Source organism: Sander lucioperca, chromosome 9 (assembly GCF_008315115.2).
Source record: "Sander lucioperca isolate FBNREF2018 chromosome 9, SLUC_FBN_1.2, whole genome shotgun sequence".
NCBI classification, from domain to species: domain Eukaryota; kingdom Metazoa; phylum Chordata; class Actinopteri; order Perciformes; family Percidae; genus Sander; species Sander lucioperca.
The window spans coordinates 15280240-15303089 of NC_050181.1; the positions used below are offsets into that span (position 1 = coordinate 15280240).

Here is a 22850-nt window from a genome sequence, read left to right on the forward strand (position 1 = left end):
CTTGTTTTGGTGGAACATGTGTACGTTTAAAAGTTGTTTAAGTCGTGCAACAGCAAACTCAGATTGGACAGAGAGTCTAGCTAGCTGTCTGGATTTACCCTGTAGAGATCTGAAGAGCAGTTAACCATAGTCCTCACAAATCTACCAGAGTTTAGAACGGCAACACAAAGAGAGCGGAAGGTAACAGACATCTGGCCGAAATGAGGGACATCTGGCGGAAGCAACAGTCCAGACTGAAATACCTCAACAATTATTGGATGAATTGCCATGTTGAGCAGACATTCACGGTCCCCCGAGGATGAATCCTAATAGTGATTCTCTGACTCAAGTGCCACCAGCGGTAATTCTCACTTATCCAGTGAAATATCTCTCCATCTACTAGATGGATAGGCAACAGAAATTGCACAGACATCCATGGCTTTCAGCCAATGTAGCCTAATGACTTTGATGATGCCCTGGCTTGTTCTCTAGCACCACCATGAGGTAGATGTTTGTGGTTTTGAGTCAAATGACTTGACAACTAACTATATATGATGGATTGCCATGTAATGTATGTCCCCCTCAGGAAAACTTTGCTAATATCTTTGGTGATCCCTTAACTTTCACCCATTTCGAATGTTATCACTCCAATAGAATGGGCTACATCAGTGTTTGTCAGCCTCATAGATTTGGGTCAGAAGGGGCCTGCTACACCTACTGGTAGGTTCAGAAGGCCGTTATCATCCAGTCATATGGTAACGGTCGATGTTTGCATGGTCTGGAGTCTGGACCCCTTGGCGTCACTTTTTAACGCTCTGGAACTTCCATTGTGAATTTAAACAAAATGAATGTGGTTAGGTTTAGGCAACAAAACTATTTAAGTATAATATCATGGTATGGGTTAAAATATGTTTTTGGTGTCAATTAAAGGCCCTGAACACCCACACAGGTGTTTTCATTTAAACTAGCTGATTAGACCTCTTCCCAGGACTGTGTGGGTGTGTAAAAAGACTGATTGATTGACATCTTCCTAAACCTCTTGTTAGCTTTGTTGCCCCTGTTAGGGCGGGACAAATGACACCTTTATCATTGTTATTGGTAGAAAAGATTTGTGACCTAATAAATTCCCATCTATGCTCTGACCCACCTTCAACCTGAGCAGAGTCTAATCAGCCACAATAACTTAAATCACCTGTGTGGGTGTTTAGAGGCGTTAAGAACTTGAACGTAAAGAACGTTACGTAAGAAAGTTGACTTATGTAACTTTAAAAAAAACAACTCCACGTTGACATTGGTGTTAGTCTGGCTATCACCAGACCAAGCTCAATCTTTTAAGATTGAACATTAGTCTGGGGAGTCTGCTCTGTATTTTCTACTGCACAAGAAGCGTGATCAACGGGCATAGTTCAAATTACTCTGTACGCAGTTGGATAGTCCTTCAACCAATCAGCGCAACCAACTGTGACACGACCGCAACAACAGGGTTTGAGCTGAGCTCCATTCTTTTGGCCACCAGCGGGGCTAGCTGGTAAATTAGGCTTTTACCAAAGCCGGTTGGTATCATCCTTCTTTTGTAGGAATTGTTCCGTTTTCAGAGAAAACTTGCCTTTAAGAAATCTTTTAAAACAGCAGCGACAGCGGCATCAACGGGTTGCTGCGCTTCGGTGGCCGCTATGTTGAATGTAAACAAAAACCTGCTTGCCGTCGCTTCTCTATCGTCATCGTGTTAAACCTGCCAATAGCACGCTAGGTGGATAAGCCAGTTTGTGATTGGTCCCCACAGATTTGTAACGGAAGCAGGATAGAAAAATGATCAGGTTTCCAGCCTTGAGCTGCAGGGCGAAATCAAATCGCCGGCAGATCGGTCTGGGTTTACCCAGTCTACATTGGTGTCACACGGGACACAAACTCTGGTCTCCTGGGTGAAATTGTTCAATACCTTGGCTTGTGAAAAAAATACTTGTAATCAATGACATTCTCATCAGCCTCAGAGCTTTTTCACTGAAAAAAGCTGCCTGCTGCGGCTAAAAAACAACACTATGAGAGTGGTGAGAGTGAATCAGAACAGTAAAGTTTGTGGGCCGGACAGCTAAACAATGAGCTGGAACTTGCTATAAAGCTTCGTAAAGCAGAGAGGAGCTGCACCTTCACGGGATACTTCTTTGTAGGTTCATCAATACAAGCTACTCACATTGTTTTCATGCTGTCATTTGATACGTTGTTATTATTAAGATATGAATTACGTTGCTGTCTATCCTGTTTGTTTCATCATAATTGTTATTCTTCTGGTTGACATCATCATCTAAACCGAACACTCAACATGTGTTACAGAGAAAAGCTCTCGGGACCTTGGGACAGGTCTTTTTTTCCGTCCCCAAATCTCCTGCATGACTCATTCTAACCTCCTATCTGCAGACCCAGGCTGTCTGCATACTCAGCCACGCTCTCTACGTTGTTCATTCTTTCGTTCACAAAAGATAGAACAAAGTCTCCTATTCAGGTGCGCCATTACCACCAACAAAAAAAAAGACTTGTTTTTTTTTCCCTCTGACCCAGCACAAACAACCCTATCGACCGGTGATCATCTCCATGGCGCTGCTTTTTTTTTTAACTTCACTTGAATTTCTGAGGTAAAAACATCCGATTGGATATGCTATTGTCTCCCTGACCTTGGCAGCAGGTTGGCGTCGAGGGTTGTGGGTTTTTATGGACATCTTTAGACATAGGAATTCTGCATCAATCTCACGGTGGATGATGCATATTTTTAGAGCCCCATTACTTGGCTCAATGAAGACGGGAACTGGTGGCGTAGGCGATGCCTCCTACGTCAGCGCGGGTCACAGGGTTGGGTGTCTGTCCGGGGGTTTGTGCGTAACAGAATAGGGGGAATCCACCCCTTCTTTCTAGCCCTCCCCTAGGGTGATGTGAATGGTGATATGCAGGGGAAGGGAGGGAGGAGGGGGGCAGGGGGGGGAGAACTGGAGGGTTGAGCCAGGAGGGAAGGGGTGTGCCATTATAAGAAGCCTCAGAGGAGGCATGCATTCAGTTGTTGAACACCCTTAGCCAAAGGATACGAGCCGAGCCACCAAAAAAAAAAAAAAAACTCTCCTGTAGCCACGGAAAGGAGGACTCTGAGCAAATATCTTTACGTCACAGAAAACAGGTAAGGAAGTCCTCAAGTGTGACTTCGTTTTCAGTACGAGTGTGAGCCTACCTGTGTGCAGAGATTGTGCAGTTAAGTGAATACTAAGAGCTGAGAAAAAGGCACTTGTTTATAGATGAGTTAATTAGAAAAAGGATTAGTTGTCGCGTGTGTGCACAAACCACCGGCTAACACGTCCCGGTGGGATTATTGTTGTTTAAGGGCAACCACTGTTAGGATTCTCCCTCTTTCATTCCCTTTAATTACTATTATTATTTTTTTTTTTTTATTGAGTCTGTCGTTTCTGCTTTGTCTGTTTCTGGCTTTTTGTAATTTGGGTTTTGGACCTCCGAGGTGATCCTGTTAACAAGCCTCCTCACCTGCCGTAATCATTTTTTTTTTTTTTTTTTTTTTTTTTTTCCATCACACTGATTGTCTCCCTGCGGCTCTAAAGGTAGCACAGTCAGCGTCAGTAGTACCCACATCGCACCTGATTATTACTTCATTAACGAGTCCCAGATCGTGTTGAGAACACAGTGAGTTACTCTGCTGCACTTTGTATTGGGCTAAGGGGTACAAAGGTAGAGTGTATAAAAATATATCATATAATATAAACTATAATACAGAAAACAGTTAAAAATCATTATAAAATGTAGCTTACAAATGTAGGGGGGGTGGAAGGCTGGAGAAGTGAATCAGCTGAACGTTGTTATTATGCTAAAGTGCGTGATAATGATAATTTTAATGGCAATGGTAATGAACGTGCGTAATCTTTTTTTCCATTATCAGCAAAGACGATCCTGGCGCAGACGGGTGGTTAATGTGCCATTCACAGATAAATGACTTCACACAGGGGGAAATGTTTGATAAAGAATGGAACGTGTTTACAGTCGGATACAGTAGTTCACAGGTATGTCAGGCTCAGAATAATGTATTTAGGTCTGTTTAGGTTTGTTTTTCGTATTCATTTTGTTGAAAAATGTGCTTTGGCTTTTAGGCATTTTCCATTGAAAAAAAATTCTACATTCATATACCTGAGAGTCCCCTCAATATTTGGTTGAAAATAATCATGGAGGATCCATAAAAACAAATCAAATTTTTTGTTAATCCGTTTCTGTATTTGTTATACATTTAAAATTGGTTTAATCTAATCATACCTGACATTGTTGGCAAGGAATGGCCTGATTTCATTTGCAGTTTATTTATTCTGTCTTGGTTGCTTGCGTTTGCCAGTACATCATGAGCATTCTCCCTCTAATCAGCTAAAAAGAAAAAAGCTTTTAGCATTTCTGCTGCCTACGCTAAGATTGAACTGATTACAATGTTGACAGGATTTGTCAACAGTGTTTGAGGCCTCCGTGTCAATATTCATTAAGAGTGCTTGTAGTGTTTTACATAATACAAATCCTCTTCGTGATCAGAGAATGCTCTACTCAGGAAGAAGAACGGCAAAGTTTCCACGTACCCCTCCCTCCTGTATCTGTTACCCTCCTCCCATGCACAAGTATTTTGCAGTTCATCACTTTTTTTTTTCAGCTTCGGTGTCGTCACCTTGATAAAAAAGTATAGGGAGCTTGTCTGGCCGTGCTTAGATTGCTTTCCCCTGGCTCCATGTCCAATGGATTAGTGCAGGTGTCAACGCAGCTTCACAGCAACCATATCAATGATGACACCATGTCAGCTGCCTAACACTCTGCAGAATTTCAGTTATACAGTCTGAGGGCTGGTGGGAAGTAACACTGCAGGACTGAGTGCATCATTAGGGGCGTAATGTCCCTGTTGTGTTAAAACCCTGTGTTTTCCTTGACAATTAAAGTTTTCGGACATTGTTAATTCACTTTTTTTATCCTCATTTGGTTTTAATGTCATGTTTATTTGATAGGGACAGATGCTACCACATAGATATTTGAACAACGAATCTTAAATCTAACCTGCATCCTACACTATACAGTATATCTGCCCATTGCACATACTACAGTATATATATTCTTTGCATTCTGCACTCAACCCATTCAGCCTCCTTTCTCTTATGCTTTTTTGTGTATGTATGCACCATTCACCAAGGCAAACTTACTGTGGCAATAAACCCCTTTCTGATTCTGAGTAGAGATGGTCCAATACCTGAACTTGATACAGAGTACTGATCCGATACCAGTGTGTCATATATATTTTATTATGTTTTAACAGCTGTACACTACTATCCCTGTATGGATGTGATATGATTTCTATCTTTGTTGTCAGCCTGGCTCAGGTTAAACTTTTTGTGAAACATAAACAAGCACAAACAATGAACGCCGCAGAACTTTCTTTTACTATCCAGTTTGTCAGTCAGTCATAACGGAAAAAGAACATAACTAAATCACTTTAAAGTACATTTTCTTCAGGGCTAAATTACATGTTATCGGATCGGTGCATAAACTCCAGTACTTGCCGATTCTGATAGCAGCATTTGAGGCGGTATAGGAGGCTTTTCAGATACAGTCTGGTCTCACTGAATTCCGTGAAATGATCACGAACTGTTAACACCGCATTACGTGGTGGTGGCACGGAATGTGTGAAAATTCCGTGTGGCCACCACGGAAAACAATGCCAATGTAAAGTCAATGAGAAGATGACGTAGCATTAGGAGCGACTACGGAAGCGAGTAGTATGAAAGCCCGAAAATCTGCGTAGGGAGGTTGGTTGGGGTGCTGGATGGGTCAAACACAAGGACTTTCACCCAGGAGACCGGAGATCGTGTCCCGCGTGTCACATTTCCTAAACCCAACCATCCCGTTCTTCTCTTCCTAAACCCAACCGTCCCGTTGTTGTCCCGCGTGTCATGGAAACGTAAGCCCACCAACGACCTTTTCCTTAACTTAAGGGGCCGTGTTCATTTCACGGAATTCTTCCGTGGGCCCATCACGGAATTTTTGGTGATTCCGTGAAACTGCCACAGATTTTGAGTTCATTTAACGGAATTCTGTGAGATCAGGTTGTTCAGATACTGGTATCGGTATCGGAACATCTCTAATTCTGATATACAGCATCACAGCATTTATAGCTATTGCTAATTTCCAATACCCATCCCTAGAAGGACTTTTAATATAAAAAACACATATGAAACATATTATTACAAAAAAAGACATATAAGCACATACTGTACACCTGTACCATCCCCCCCACCCCTATAAGTTACTACAGGTCTGATTAACAATTGAAAACTTCAGTTTGATTTTAAAAAGCTTATGTTTTTGTATTGCTTTTAGCTCAATGGGCGGCTCATTCCATGTCTTGGCTCACTTAACTGCGAAGGATGTCTGGCCAAAGTAGATTCTTCTGCAGGATTTTAGAGTGCGTTCTAGGTGGTTTAGTTTGATTACAGAATCATAAAACATTTCCCCCTATGTCAGTGCCTGTCACTTTCTTTTCTGGTCTTATAGAAGTATGAAAGAAATAGCTAAATAAATCCTCTAGAACTTGACATGGGAACAAAGAGTCAAGATTCACGCAAATGCACTCCTCTGAAATCTCAAACAGCGTCCGCCCCCTTTTTTCTATTTTTCTCCGACAGACTCGCACTCATCTAATACCGCATCGGCTTCAGCCTGTGTGACAGTTTATCAGCCAAATCCAAAGGCGATGTGTCTGTACTGCACTCTGCTCTCCCTATCAGTGTTCTATCATCCAAGTTGAACTGCCTGGTGAGAAATATTATTTTGGGGGGCTATTAAGACAGCTTCATAGGGACTCAATGAAATGATTGTTGGTGCAAGTCCCCACTATGAAAGACATATCTGGTGCTGGGATCTACCCCTCAGGTACAAGTATGTTTCCAATTAAAAGAAACCCTGCGAGTACAATTGATGGAAACAGTAGTGATGATATGCTCAATTTATCTGATGTGATGGTGCCTCGAAAGGATCCAAATATGAATATAAAGAGTATCAAATCTCCACTTAATATTTGTACGAATGTGTACGTGTGAGCGTTATAGTCTATGTGGGATATGAGGAGAAAATAAGATATGGTTTATCATATTTCCACTAAATTTTGTGTGCTCAACAGTCTACATAAGATAAGATTTCCTGAAGAACTTGCGATGCAAGATAAAGGCACATAGTTATCAAGGAAGCAGGAAGTGTGATTCTTCCAGTAGATATGATTACAGTAAGACAAAGAGAATTCGTGAGATAAAACGTGTCCCTATAGCATGTAATTATACGTTATCACAATCTTTATGAGCTTGAATTTAACTGCATATACTACTGCATCATCATGACCTCTTTTCCCATTTGTGTTGCTCACAATATGTCAATCCTGCGTCAATGTGACAATAACTAGATGGGAACGCTACGGGGCAGGTAACAGGTACAATCATGCAATCTGGTGCAGCTGTAGCAGACCCGTCTAAAATGGATTAAGCGCATTCTCTCAGATGAGTCATTTCAGGATCCGAGGAAGGGCACAACTGCAAGCGCACCTTCTCCTGCTCCTTGTCCTCTAAACTCTCCACTGAGTCACACGCTGTTTATCTGTGGCTGCGCAGGCTGGATTTATACTGCTGTGTGCACAGGTGATCCCGTGGGCCGTGTGTGTAAATCCTACTCGGAACGGAAGGATTTTTAGAAAGAATGACTTGTTATCTGTGTTGTGACAGTGACAACAGTCAGTCATGTTTGGTGTTGATTCACGTGATTCTTGTGGTTTTCTTTGGGCTTCTATGCAGGGGCGCTTCCAGGATTTTCTAAGTGGGGTGACACTGGGGGGGACCAATAATTAGTAAGGGGAGGCCCAGGGGGAGGCATACATACCCTTCTCATCTCCGTGCATGTTGTAACTCTGTCTGACGCCCCCACCGCTAGCCTAGCTTAGCACAGATCCTGGAGGTAACCAGCTCTAGCCTACTGCTCCCAATATGTGACAAAATAACACATTTTCCTGTTTACATGTTGTGATTTGTATAGTCACAGCGTGTACAAATAACAACGTCACATGAGACACAGCCATCTTCTAACCGTATACAAACTGGGAACTATATTCTCAGAAGGCGAAGCACTGCTAATCTCTTCTCACCACGGGGCTTCTCAGGTGCTGCAAGCAAATCACTCCGCTCAAGTAGCAGTGCTTCGCCTTTCTGAGAATATAGTTCTCAATTTGTATACGGTTAGAAGATGGCTGTGTCTCATGTGACGTTGTTATTTGTACACGCTGTGACTATACAAATCACAACATGTAAATAGGAAAATGTTGGCGTTACTTTGTCACTTATTGGGAGCGGTAGGCTAGTTGGAGCCGGTTACCTCCAGGATCTGGGCTAAGCTAGGCTAGCGGTGGGGGCATCAGACAGAGTTACAACACGCACGGAGATGAGAAGGCTATGTATGGACTTATCTAACTCTGGGGGATACGGTGAATAAGCTAAAGTCCCAATAAGTCCCAATAAGTCGGCGTGTTGTTGCACTCACAGCATTAAAAAATGACAAGAGAATATTTTTTTTAGCAGCATCTTTTCCAAGTGACTCTGATTGATCAACAGACCTTGGTGTCAACAGTTTTCAGTGGCACTACTTTCTGCCAAAGAAACAGCCCTGATGGGAGTGCATGGGCTGTGGATTATCCAGAGTAACTGGGACAGAGTCAATAAAATTTTATGAGCTTCACTGACAAAATTCCATTTATCTCCATTGTATTCATACTCTCGGGCTTTCTTAGAAATGTATCAGAACTAGACTGGAGAAACTATGAATTTTGAATCCGTATTATGAGGCCTGTCTTTGTCTTTCTCCACTCTTCATTCACACACTCAACCGCACTTTATTAGCCCATTATCTCAGATCAAAGCATTTTCAACAAGCGATTACAAGCGGATGTAAGGTGATAAAACACTCATGAATTTCCTCAGGTTTTTCAGAATTAATGAAGTACCATTAATGGCCCGTGAGATGTAATAGGTGGACTGGGTGGAATTTTACTACTCAAAGTGACCACATCTTCATGCCATCCATCTTTGGGTGCTCCTGGCTCCAGCTTGGCCTTAATGAAGGGGAGTTAAAATCTACACACCATGTCTTCCCGTCGACCATGCACTTGTTATGGTCTGTTTTGCCTCTTTATAAAGCATGAAGTAGAAAAATGATCACCCAATGCTGTATTACATCTTCCTAGCCAACCTTATATACAATTACAGTAACTAAGTGTTGCTGTAAAAGGAATATACGGTTAGAGACTGTAAATTTGAATTTAAAAAAAAAACCTTGGAAATGTCTAACAGTGTAACCTATTACCACTAGTTTTACATTTCTTTTTGGAATTCATGGTCAATGAAGCTCATTTATATTACTATTGAGTAAAAAAAAAAATTTATAAAATAAAATTATTTTGACTAATAGTTAAGATCCGAGGAACGTATGTTGATGGATAATCACAGCCTGTTTCGTGTATACAGAACCATCCATCTTATTTTCGGGCAATTTGGTTGGAAGAAACCCAATATTTTTGATATTGAAACTTTTGAAAATGGGTCAAATTTGACCCGAAGACAACATGATAAAAATATCTCAACCTTTATCCACAGACGTGGAAATAGAGGAGAATCACTGAGGGATGAGTGGAAGAAGAAAGGGAGGGTTGAGACAAGAACAGAGCAACAAGAAGAGGAAAGTGGATGCAGAAGTGGGAGCAGGAAGGGAACAGAGAGAGAGAGAGAGACCCCTAGGTTATCTGTGCATTAGCAGACTGCTTTGTGCGTTTCAGCTTCATGCAAACGACTAATGGATGAGATAGAGTGAGTCAGAGCTTTATCAGAGACGAGCACAGAGCTTTTCTTCTCTCCCCCCCCTCACATTCATGACACCTTGGCCCCCTCTCCACCCCTCATTAAAGCCGCTAATGCTAATTCATCCCGCCGTTAGCATTATTAATGCACTTCGCTTTACAACTGTGTAAAGGGGCACAGGCTGCTCAGATCCCGCTCTCATCCATTCACTTGTTGGCTTTCGCTAGAAACACAAAAGGGCCTTTTTTTTTTTTCTTTTTAGGGGCCGTACGAAAATTATTTGCGTTGGGAGAGGGGCTTAATCTAACATTACATTTTATTAAAAAGACTGCATTTTTTTCATAGCACATGCAGGTGCGTTGGAAAATATCATCAACTTGGAACAACTCTTGATGAAGGTCCAGAGGGACCGAAACGTTAGTTTTCTGTAAATAAACGGTGATTCTATAGCAAGAGCAGATTTCTTTTTCCTTTGTTCCAAATTAAAAAAGACTGCAGAAACGGAAAGTAAATGTGACAAAGTATTGCAGCGCCAAGTTCCTCATAAGGAGGCAAACACCGGACGTTCACCCAGGCGAGCACGGTTCGAGTCCCATTTTAAAATGAAAGTAAACAGCAAGTTTTTTGTTTTTTTTTTACTTCGCAAATCTCATGTTCAGCATCACATTAATAACCTGAAGTTAACCCTAACCCTAACTATCCCCTTAGCTAAGCAGTTTCGGTGCCTAAACCTAACCAAACTGCAACCGTTTTACAACCTTAACGACGTGTTTAAAACCGTGACCGTTATGTTCTAAATTGCGGCCGTTACGCTTAAAAACTGCGACCATTACGTTCTCTGGTATAGATATGAGGATGAAAAATGCTCTCGTGGGTCGTATTAGAGGGTAGGAACAAACAACCCATGGATTTGTTCTTTGTGTATCCTCTCCTTGATTTCAAAATAAAAACTGCAATTCCCTTCCCCTTAAATCTCAAGACAATATATTTTTTGGCAATTTCAAGAAAATTGTAGGGGAAAGAATCCAGCAACTCAACATTACTCCAGGTTTTCTTATGTATTTCAGGCACGGCCAAAATAAATGTACTCAGAAAACTAACCAAATGCATGAGACCCATGGTCCTTTTGTCAACGCTCTGATTGCTTCCTGTGTGAATGAAAGAGAAAAACATTTTATCTTGAAAACACGTAACATTTTCAGGGTCTTAGTTAACCCTAATGGAAGCATAAAACAGAACATTTGTTTTGGAAAGGACCGGGTAGAAGCATTTATTTGTGCAAGATGAAAAGGCTCATCTAAAACTAGTGTGACATCGGTCCTCTTGTTACAGTCAATTTTCTTTTTGCTTTCATGCCAGCGTTCATTTAGAAGGGCAAGGTTGTTTCTATTTGTGAATGATAAAGATCTTTTTTCAAATGCAAATTCTTATTGTAATGAGTTGCCAGGCTCCTGGACGGATTATGCTGTCTTGTTGCCCTGGTTTAAAACCTAGTGTGTTGGGGCCTCACTTTCCCAGCGAACACTTTATCTGTGTACGGTACAGTAGGCCTACATCATGTATCTATGGAATTAGATTTGTGCCTTTTAAGTCCAAGCAAAAGTTTTTCAAGTATCAAACAAAAATCAATAACCAAAGAAAAAAAAAATTAATTGTTTTCATGATGACTTTACAAAATAGCCTCGGGAAGGAACTTGTTTTGGTGGTTCGTTTGTTCGTTCAAAAGTATTTTTAGTTGTGCAACAGAAAACTCAGATTGGACAGATAGTCTAGCTAGCTGTCTGGATTTACCCTGCAGAGATCTGAGGAGCAGTTAACCATAGTCCTCATAAATCCACCTGAGTTTAAAATTCCAACACAAAGAAAGCGGAAGTTAACGGATATCCGGCCGGAAAGAGTGAAATCCAGCAGAATTTCCGGCGGCAACAGAGCAATCCTGGAAGGGGAAGGTCGTGGATATAGATTATATAGTCGTAAACTAATGGTCTTTTATTTGTTTGATATTATGTCCTTTTCTTTACAGTTTCTGTTTCAGTACCAGTTTCTTTCTATGAAAAAAAATTCCCAAATACACATTTATTATATTATTATTTTACCATACTGTTTATACGTCTATTTGTGCCTGTAAATTTTGTCCTAAATTTGCCAAACGTTAACGTTCAATAATGCCTCATTTACACATTTAAACATACAAATTTTAGAAAATGTATTAATAATAATACAAAAACAATTGTTGTAATGTAAGTAATCAACTAAGGAAGTTTGACTGTAATATTTATTAGTAAATTGTTTCCCCCCTATTCACTGCAGTGTCTCCTCTTAAAGATAGCTGGAAAAGTGGGACGTCTCTGCAGCACTTTTTTCTTTTGCTTTAACCAATATTGCGTCTTCCCCTGCTATTTGGATATTGCACTAGTCCATATTGCGATTTTGATAAAATTGTGATTAATTGTGCAGCCCTAGTACATTGTGTATGTTGCTTTGTATATTCCCAATAAGATGTAACTTTGTGTTGTCAGATCACTGCAGTTCCATTTAATGGAGTGTTTTTTGATACAAATCACCATTGGCAACTCATAACACCAATTACTGGAACACGGAGAAAGCTCTGTGTACCGAAATGTTGACGTATGAAAATTAAATGTTGTATTTTGTCTTAAAAAGACTAAAGCCCTATGCGCACAGAACTAGTATTACCAGGGGACCTCATGTGTTTTAGAAATTACCCCTTTTCTCGTGGGGCATTCACGCGGGATAAGCAAAGCATGTTGTACATGTATTTTATTCAAATTTACTGACATTCAACAGATACGATGTCAAGGCTCTGTCAAAACTTTCATTCAAAATTGTCAAAGCAGCCAATGCAACCCAGAATCACAGAGATGGTGATTTGCACTTGAATAATATTATCATACAACCTCTGTGTTTGGCAAAATATGGTAGGTAATTTGCGGTGAAATTTTCATTTAACAAATTACTGACATGGCAGGTTTGCACGGGATTTAGATAAAGTTATTATTACAAACTACTAGAGGTCCCCAGGTAATACTAGTCCCGTGCAAATAGAGTCTACAGCCATGCTAGCCACTCTGTACTCAAAGAGATATTTTGCTGATTTAAATCCAGCTCTGTCATGGCAGTGTGGGCAGTGGTGGAATGTGACAATCTGACAGCTTTAGTTACTTTACAAATTAAGATTTTTGCACACCAAAAACATGTAGTTTATAAAATACAATATTGTGTTATAAAGTAACCCAACAATATATATAGGCTAAATCCAGCTGAAATGATTAGTCGATTGAACACTTTTGATCGTTTCCAGTTTCTAATATGCAAGGATTTTTCTGCATTGAGTACATTTACTTTTAATACTTTAAGTACATTTTCCTGATTATGCTTACATACTTTTGCTTAAGTAACATTTTCTATGCAGTACTTTTACTTGTAACAGAGTATTTTACAGTGTGGTATTACTACTTTGACTTAAGTAAAGGATCTGAAGACTTCCCTCTGTGGCCGCACTGCACAGAGCTCCGAGCAGCAGAGGTCTACCGAGATCTGCCGGATGATTTGCGTTACCTGGCGGATTACTGCAGGCCAAGCACTGTTCACTGTCTGGCGCCACTGAGGGAAGCCACACACTGTTCCTCTAAACACACCGCCTACACAAACATGACAGAGCTGGATTGAAATCGGCAAAGTATCCCTTTAAGCTTTGGTGCTAACTAGCATGCTAACATGCACACGATGACCATTTTAATTTGCCGTTGTTTAGCAGGCACAATGTTTACCATGTTCACCCTCTTAGTTTGGCATGTTAGCATGAGACACTACCACATTTCATGACAATCCATCCAATAGTTGTTAGAGAATAGAGATATTTCATTCAAAACCATGAACATCCACCTCATGGTAGCGCTAGAGGAAAAGTTAGACGATCACCAAAGTCATTAGGATTCATTGTCTCTGGGTACCATGTGTACATATGAAATATTTCAGACTGGACAAACGTGGTGGACTGACCTACATTGCCATCCCCAGAGCAAGGGCCCTGACCAAAAAGTAAGAAGCCCCTGTAATATTAAGCCTTGACCCCCCCTCTGGCACCCCTAACATTGTGGCAAAATATTTCGTTCATTTTTAACCCCACCTTTATCCCCAAAGAGGGGATATTATAAGGAGTTGACCGATACTGTTTTTTTAAGGCCGATACCGATAATTGGTAGTTAATAAAACCAATAACCAATATTTGGAACCGAAATGCATTTACCGTAAAAATGAAAATCTTCTGGTCAAAATTACCATTTTGAAATGTTACAAACTCCAATATACAAGTTTGTTTAAATGTTTTAAGCAATTATTTAATAAAAACTAAACCTTTAAACAAAAAAAACAGTCAAAAACATAAATAAATAGCTTCAAAAGCAAGCATCAAAATAGCTTCCTGAAGTTTTAACATGCTAACAAGTGTTGCAGACGGCTTCCAGAGCTGTAGCAGAGCCAAAGTAGCGCACTTTTTAATTAATTAACTTTATCGGTTATCAGTCAAATAAAACACCGGCCACATATAATCGGCCAGTGCCGATAATTGGTCAATCCCTAGATATTATTCATGTACAGTGATAAATAAAATGTAGGTTAACACTGAATGAGTATTCTTGTGTTCATTGTTATATGTGTATCGTTAGTCTTTTGTACAACCAAATCTAGAGGGTTGTGCTTAATATATTTGGTACCCCTAAAATTGCATGTGGCCCCAGCCTGGCCTCTCCATTTGAAATAGTCTAGAACCGCCACTGAAAAGCAGGGATTCAGTAGTTCAGATGTTCATGAGCTCTGCCTTTTTCAGCTTTTATATGTTCATTCATTCTCTGTGGAAGAAAAGAAAGCAGCTCACATTCACCTAAACCGATCATTGCTTGGCTCCGTATGCTTTTCCAATTGGCTGCACTAAATCCATATTTACTGAAATATCAACTGAGGCATGCTGGCCATTGTATTCCAAAACTGAGACACAAATATTGAAAGTTGCCATATGCACTGCATCACACCAAAGCTATGATGCCAGCTATAGATCTCAGAAACGCACAGCCTGAAAGTGGCCATTCTGTGGGGAATACTTCTCCACATTAAACATGTTGAATGCGGCAACCTCAGCGCAGGGCACTCTCCCGGATGTATTATTGGGTAGGAAAGGGTTAAGTGTGATATGCTGTGTGGGGACAAGAGGTGTGCAAACAGATTTGAGTATGCAATTAATTAACATTGAGCAAGTGCAGTCACTCTAACTCATCCTGTGTCAACGAGCTGACCAATACAACCCAATACAAATTACATCCAGCTCACTATTATACCCCCTATAAACATCTCAAGGCGGCAGATTGATAACGTAGCCCATTAACACTTAATATCCTTGTCAATCGTTTCTCACTAACAATAACGGCTTCCATTCAAAAGAGAGATGGCAGCAGAGCTTTTAGAGCCTTTAGAACAATATAAATCACTCTCCTGCCAATTCATCACAAGCCAGATGCAGCTAAATAAATCTTCCTTCAACAAATCTGCAGGCTAATTAAAATGAATAAATCATTTTCGCAAAATGTTCCGCAGAATTTTACGCAGATTTTCCACAGATTTTAAACAAATAAAAAAAAATTAAACAAAACTCAGAATGTAAACACATCTTCACCCCCAAGCAGAAAAACAGTTCGCAACATTTTGTTCATTATGAAAATTTGGTAAAAAACTTCAAAACAAAATGTCCTGGATAAATTGAATCAACACATTAACACAGCTTTAAAAAAAGAGAAAAAGTAGGTTTGCGCTTGAAAGATTGATCTTATGAATGTGTATTCAACAAATCATACTCAAAACATATACTGAAAATACAAAAGAAACAAATGTTGTAAAAGATGAAAATGGATATATATATAATTTAAGTTTGAAAGCTTTATGTGGATATAATAGTTTCTGAAAATGTGCTGTTGTACCTTAGATGATCTGATGCTGTCCCCATATTGTTTAGCTAAAAGCCTAAATCACAATGTTCTAATATGAACCTCTGAATATGTGAAGGCAAACAAATTATACAATTTAACATAAGCTTATGACAGACATTGCATGACTTCTCAGTACTAATAATGGTGTTGACAAAAACCTCAGTGTTCATATTCATACACTCTGGCAGAATATTATCAATGTGTGAGGGCCAAGTCTTTGTAATGCTGGAGCATATTCCGGGGCCTACACCATCACTTATGCTGTGCTGGTTTACTCATTTGTTCAACTTACTTAGTAGGGGCCACTTAAGGGACAACATAACAATATCAAATGGGCTTAGTCAGCAGGCTAGCAAATGATCATCACACAAAACATCTCAGCAAGGCAAACAAACAGGTCCCTCTAATGATTTCCCATAAAGCCATTTATATACTTGTAAATGGGCCGGAGTCACACTCGACCCGTTTCATGTGCTATTGACTGCGAGTGGTAATGTGGTGCAGTGGAAGCGGTCACGGTGTGTTCGTTTTTACTTATTTATTTATTTTTTCACATCAGTGTTCCCATCAATACGACCACTCACCACTCGGTGTATTATTAAGATTTGTCTTCACTCGCGTCAATATCATATCTTTACTTTGGGATTGTGTTGCCACTGGCTGTGACTTCTACCACTTGTCTCCGTCTCATTCAAACCTGTGAAAAACATTACGAGTGTGAATTCCATTTGACCAGATAGGGGCTTGTGTGGGTCAACAGAACACATTTAATGTTACATAACAGTGCATTCAGCAATTCTTCTCATTGTAAATGTAGATTCCTGCATCATCCAGATTTCTTTTATCCATAGGCGTAATTTACAGGGGTGATGGGGGGGCGAGGGTAATCAAAACTGGCCAGTGCAACCCACCCCAAAAACCTATTATAATTTCCTTTACATAAACAAAGACGTGTGCACCATAAATTGATGCAGAAAAAGCACAAATTGTTGCAGAAAAAAATCTCCAGAATGCAGGAAATGAAGTGTTTTGTGTTCTAAATTTTAATTTTGCTCTAAAGTGGAGCTCTCAACCCCCCCACTGTTGAACCCAATGTTATACCCTTGCTTTTATCCTCAGAATATTCATTTTTCAGCTTTGTTGTTAATATAGAATGTGACCCTTTCAAGCCTACCCTGGTTTTAGCATTATGGCACCTATTTTTCATAGTGCTCTGTCATTTCAATATAAAAGTACTCAACATGTCCTTTACAACAGTAACTATTAATACTGCTATTAATCATATGTGACATAGTTTATATTAGTCATATTTATATTATGTTAATCATCTCAATATCTGTATTAATCATGACTACACAACTATCTTAATATGTTCACAATCAAAAAGGAGTCAAAAGATCGTCCTTTATTTTAAAGACACATAAAAGGTCATTCAAAATTTAGCAGTGTTAAGCCATAAGAAATTACAAAAATACTTCCAGAAGAAGTACCAGAAGTATTTTAAATACTGCATTGTTTACATCCACGTTTACTAGTTTGCTGTCTTCTTTTGCTGTCTTCTTCACTGCCTTTGCTGGCACACTGCAGCCTATCTTGGAGTGTCACCACCACCTGTTGGTTATTGGAATAGTGTGACACCATTGGTAGGACTGTATTTGGCATGAACGTGCTTCCCTGTGCACACATGAGATAAACAAAACAGGGTCTCACTCATAGAAAAACAGCTCCATAGTGATACTAGAGGTCTAAAACTCTACAGGGAAACTTTAAGTTACTTACAATCAATTTCCCTAAATCTCATAACTGAGTGAGAATTACATAAAGGGCATAAATACGTTGGCTCACCCTAGCCATGGTCTTGGTTCATAAATTTGCAGAGGCCATATGTTTCTGACGAGGCCGCAGTCTATGGACAGAGGCAATCTAGGATGTTCTGAGTGGCTGTTATTTCTTTGTTATCTTTGTGTTATTGGATGATATAGTGGTGAGTGGCAGGATAAATGGGGGTCAGGGAGTGGAGGTCAAGCAACAAACACTGTGCACCTGGATCACAGATTTGTAGCCTTTACCAAGCAGCTTTTGTTGATACAGGGCACGACCAGGGGTTGATGCATAGACTGTATAAGTGAAGCCAAAACATCTGGATCGCCCCCTGGTGGCTGGCTGCAATATTGGGCATACATCGCGCCCCCTCAGTGTTAGCGGATGGGACATGGACCAAACAAAAAAATCGAAGTAAACCTCAAATAATTTTTTTTCAAAGATTTACTGTAATTTTAGGTTGTTCTTATCCAATGGATACGTTTGTTTTTTTATTAGTTATTTGATGCTATTAAAACAGGGTGAAACATTATGATTGACAGCTGTGATTGACTCGCGATTGGTCAGGTGATTGTATGGACAGGACTTTGGTACAGCGGCTCCACCGCCTGATCACTACTGTGCAGACTCTGGCTCCAAAATTCACTTTTGTACAGTACGAGGAAGTGGAGACGCGTCGTCCATCTTAATATACAGTCTATGGATGTGAACCATGGTGTCCTGATGTCCAATGTGAATCTCCAACTTTTGCTGTATGTTTTCCATCAGTGATCCACCCCTGCAGCCTGTAGTGGCTGTTTCCTGACCACTGGAAAATACCCATTTTCTGATTGATTGCCTCAGGTTGTGATCTCTCTCCAGCCCACCCACATTGCCCATCTCCTGGTGTTGGATGAACACTTTCCCACCACCAACGCTTTGACTGACCGCCCAAATCCAGCTAATGATAAACTATAAACTTGAATCGAGGCAATGCATCTGTGACTCTGTCTGCTTTCTCCCTGTAGGCTGGACCAGATCCCATAGGCTTTATCTCCCAGATTCTCCAGCTGTTGACCCTTGTGTTAGACTCTTCTGTTGTACCTGCCTGGGCTCCTGTTTGTCCCTGCCTGCTTGGCTGTGCTGAGTGATGAAGATCCCTCTGTGGAACCTGGTGGTGTTGCTGGCATGTCGCTTCACCCCTGGACGCAGTGACTGCCAAGGGGACTGTGTGGCCTGTAGCTTGGTCTTTCAGCAGCAGCAGCAGATGCAGCAAGCCTTCAACACCATGGTGAGTGTGTGTGTGTGTGTGTGTGTGTGTGTGTGTGTGTGTGTGTGTGTCACTGTTTGTCACTGTTTGTCATTGTGAGTCACTGTTGATAAGAACATGTCTTGTCAACACTGTAGTGTGTGTGTCGGTGTGGGTACAGCAGCACTGTGTTTGTGATTGTATGAGTAAGTTATCTTGAATCACGATAAGAGCTTCTGTAATGCGTACTGTGTACACTTTTTTTGCCTGTGTACATGGGAGTAAATATAGGGGTAGATTGTATTTTTCGAAGCAGTCCCCCAAAGTATTTAACAAATAATGAATTTGTTGAATTTTATTCTTGGGGAGCCATAGTGGTCGATGGGCTAAAACGAGTACCAAGTAAACATTTTCTGTCAATTAAAGGCAAAAAGCCTCTCCACAAATCTTTTAAAACTTATTTTCAGGAAGATTTCTAGTTGTATACCCCCAGTGGTAGTAAAAAAAAGGCGCTGTGGTACATACTGCACATTGTTAACACAAATGTATAATAGCAAAGCTGTTCTATTTGCCAACTAACAAGATTAAGCAGGGATTCACATTGAAAATAGGCTTGCGTTAAAACAGTGCAGATACCAGAGACAATGAAATTCGATCCAGGAAGTCTAGTTGGAGTAACAGATGATGCATTTAAGTTAATAAGTAGCCAAAACAATGGTTTGTAATACTCAAAGACAGGATTTTACAATTAAGGAACGTTATTATGGTGGCTTCCAACAGACTGCCTCCATTCAAATAAATGAGAAAGCTGTACGAAATATGGACGTAGTTTTGACGTGATGTCACCATCAAAAGTCACAGTGAGTGGCTTATGGTGGCTCTATCTGGCTGTCGCCTTCTTGGCAGTGCCTGACGTCAGCTAATCCAAAAATGGGCAAAGAGGTGGAGTTTCGTCAGAGCTTAGACGGGCCGAATGAAGCCTACAGTCTACACTCAGCTATCTCCACAGCGTTGCCTAGGAGGGTCTGGCTCGTCCAGACTGCATTCTGGGATGGGAGAAAAACGTGCTCTGGTTTATTGCCATTTCTTTAAACCAATCACAATCGTCTTGGCCAGCGCTAAGCGCAGAGCGGAGCCACGGCGTCTCTGCAAAATAGCCTCTGGAAGGAACTTGTTTTGGTGGAACGTGTGTACGTTCAAAGGTTGTTTTAGTCGTGCAACAGAAAACTCAGATTGGAGCGATAGTCTAGCTAGCTGTCTCCCCCCCCCACAGTTGTCATGAGTCATGAAGGGGGAACTTAGCTATAGAGCTAAACCATTTTTTTGTACCAGGCTGTACACATGTTTAATTCTGCTTTAAAGTTGGGCATTTTAACATGGGGGTCTATATGAGGATTGAGTCCCTTTTAGAGCCAGCCTCAAGTGGCCACTTAAGTAACTGCAGTTTTTGCACTTCCACATTGGAAACTCATTTCATTTTTTAGCACCGGAGGTTTTCGCTTGGTCTGAATGCATCTGAAGAGCCAAGCTAGCAGCTCTGTGAGGCTGTACATAGGCACGATGGTGCTTTGATCTAAATGCTAACACCAGCATGCTAACATGCTAACAATGACAATGCATACATGCACACATTACATCAAGTGTAATGTTTAAAATGTTCACCATCACTAGCATGTTTAATTTGCTAATAAGCAATAAACACAAAGTACAGCTGAGGCTGATGGGTGTGGTGTAATCGGGTTTTATTATGAAGGGCCTAACAGGAAGTACCGGAACTACTAGGTGCTCGGGATTACGTGAATGGATGTGTTTTTTTTGTGGAATGACGCATTAATAAATGCTGTTCAGTTGCTCTACTATGTGTCGCTTGAATCTATGCCCAATAACACGACAATGGGAATGTTAGTAGTTTTACAGGTGTTTGGCCGTAAACCAAAGTGTTACAAATTAAAAAATGTAACTTGATGATGGCACTATGAGCAAAGATGGGGTATCGAAGTTCTTCTTGTATTAGACATTTTCTAAAAAACTAAAGTGTCAACCTTATGCGCTAGAGGAAAAGTCAGAGAATCCCCAAAGTCAGTAAGCTTAATTCTCTGGCGACTCTTGGTCTGATCAGTGATGAACCCCTTATGGCTGTTTTTCTAAAACACTTCAACAGTTGGCATTTTACCAGCAAAATTGATATTACTTCTGTCTCATAGTGGAAAGGGGAGATTATTTGCATGTGTAAGTATCTGCAGCACTTGTGCAATGCTTCGTGACCAACATGAAGATACCAGCCTCTGCACTGAGAGAATGTGATTGCTCTCCAAACTCAAACCAAATCTTCAGTGCAGCACACATCTCATTTCCAAACAGTGCAAGACACGTCAGCGGGTAAAAATAGTCTGTGGGCGTCCATGAATAGCTGTAGGATGGCTAATTTAGCTGATAATGATGCAGAGAAAGACAGCTGGGACCTTTTTAGGAGTTGTAATGGAACTCTGTAATTGACTGCTGCTCAGTATCATCAGCCCAGGCTTACATCGGAGACTGACACATTTTATCAGCTACTCATTGTGTTAGCGTCTTTCCCATTGAGCCACAGATGGAATCCACTGAGCAATTCCATTGTTTCCGACTCCAGACTGAAAGAGTATCTGTAAAGCCACCGGTGTTTGTTATAATGCCAGGACCCATTGATTTATTAGTGTGCACCCCTACACACTCAACACATCCAGACATACACATCAAGCATTTCATAGTATCTTACCTTCCACTAACTACATTCATTGCGTAATGCTAATCCTAGCGGTAAATGCCAGCTTTTGTTTACATTTGTGCTAATCATCTGTGCTACAGCTGTTATTTCATAATTCTGAGCAGCTTCTGCATATTGTCTTTTGTAAATATAAAAAGCAGGATTTTTGTTGTTGTTGTAGAGGCCATTTGGCATTCCACATAGAGATGTCTGTTATTTAAGCCCACCTTCCTGTACAACTTTACTCAACTTTATTGTCATTGTACACAGTACAGTACCAGTACATTGTAACAGTTAAGCATTTAGTCAATTGTAGAACCCACTGGCTATCGGTCCGACAACGATTTAGCCTCTGGGGGCAACTACAACACTTGGTTAAGAGTAGGAAAGGATTGTTGTAAAGGCAAACACTAATTATAGCACTGTGACAGGAGGCAAACTACTCCTGCATGCCAGTCAGACATGCTACACGCCAATACACCACACCAACCTCCATGCCCTTACTCGGGTCATAAAGGGCATAGTCTATATCAATAACGTTTCATTTCCGGGATTGTTTAGTTCCGCCGGATGTCCCTCATTTCAGCCGGATGTCCGTCACCTTCTGCTTTCTTTGTGTTGCCATTGAAAACGGTGGATTTCTGAGGACTATGGTTAACTGCTCCTCAGATTTCTGCAGGGTAAATCCTATCTGTCCAATCTTTTTTAAATTTTTTTTCTGTTGCACAACTAAAACAACCTCGGAACGTACACGTTCCACCAAAACAAGTTCCTTCCAGGGGCTATTTTGCAGAGGCAACGTTGAAAAAATGGCAATAAACCCGAGCACATTTTTCTCCCATCTCGGAATGCTGTGTGGACTAGCCAGACCCTCCTCCGCAGCGTTGTGGAATGTTTGGTTTAATCCTTGAACGTTGGATGCAATCAGTCAGTGTTACTAGACTTCCTTTTTGTTTTAGTCGCATTAAATGATCCCAGATGGTCTTGTGAGCATTACCATGGCCATCAGCCATTCATGTGTGCAGACTCTGGAATGGCACCAAGGGGTGGCCAGTTGGATTTCAAGGGTGACCCTTCCTATTCTGTTATGCCAACACGCTGTACAGCTCAGTAAGTGAGGAGTTTCTTCACCTTAACCCAACAACAACCTTATCCTAATTCGTTTTGTGTTTTAATGACTT

General features: G+C 40.7%; 1 protein-coding gene across 2 annotated transcripts in view; it reads left to right on the forward strand.

Moving 5' to 3' along the window:
* Nucleotides 1-22850, forward strand: part of pnocb (prepronociceptin b) — a 30789-nt gene that overhangs the window by 1782 nt on the left and 6157 nt on the right. The window contains exons 1-2 of one of the 2 annotated variants that reach the window (XM_031295478.2): nt 2993-3142; nt 18706-18968. In XM_031295478.2, the coding sequence (XP_031151338.1) occupies nt 18828-18968 (141 nt within the window). In that variant the 5' untranslated portion in view covers nt 2993-3142; nt 18706-18827. Of the gene's footprint in view, nt 1-2992; nt 3143-18705; nt 18969-22850 lie in introns of those variants that run through there. The other variant, XM_031295479.2, reaches the window with a different exon arrangement.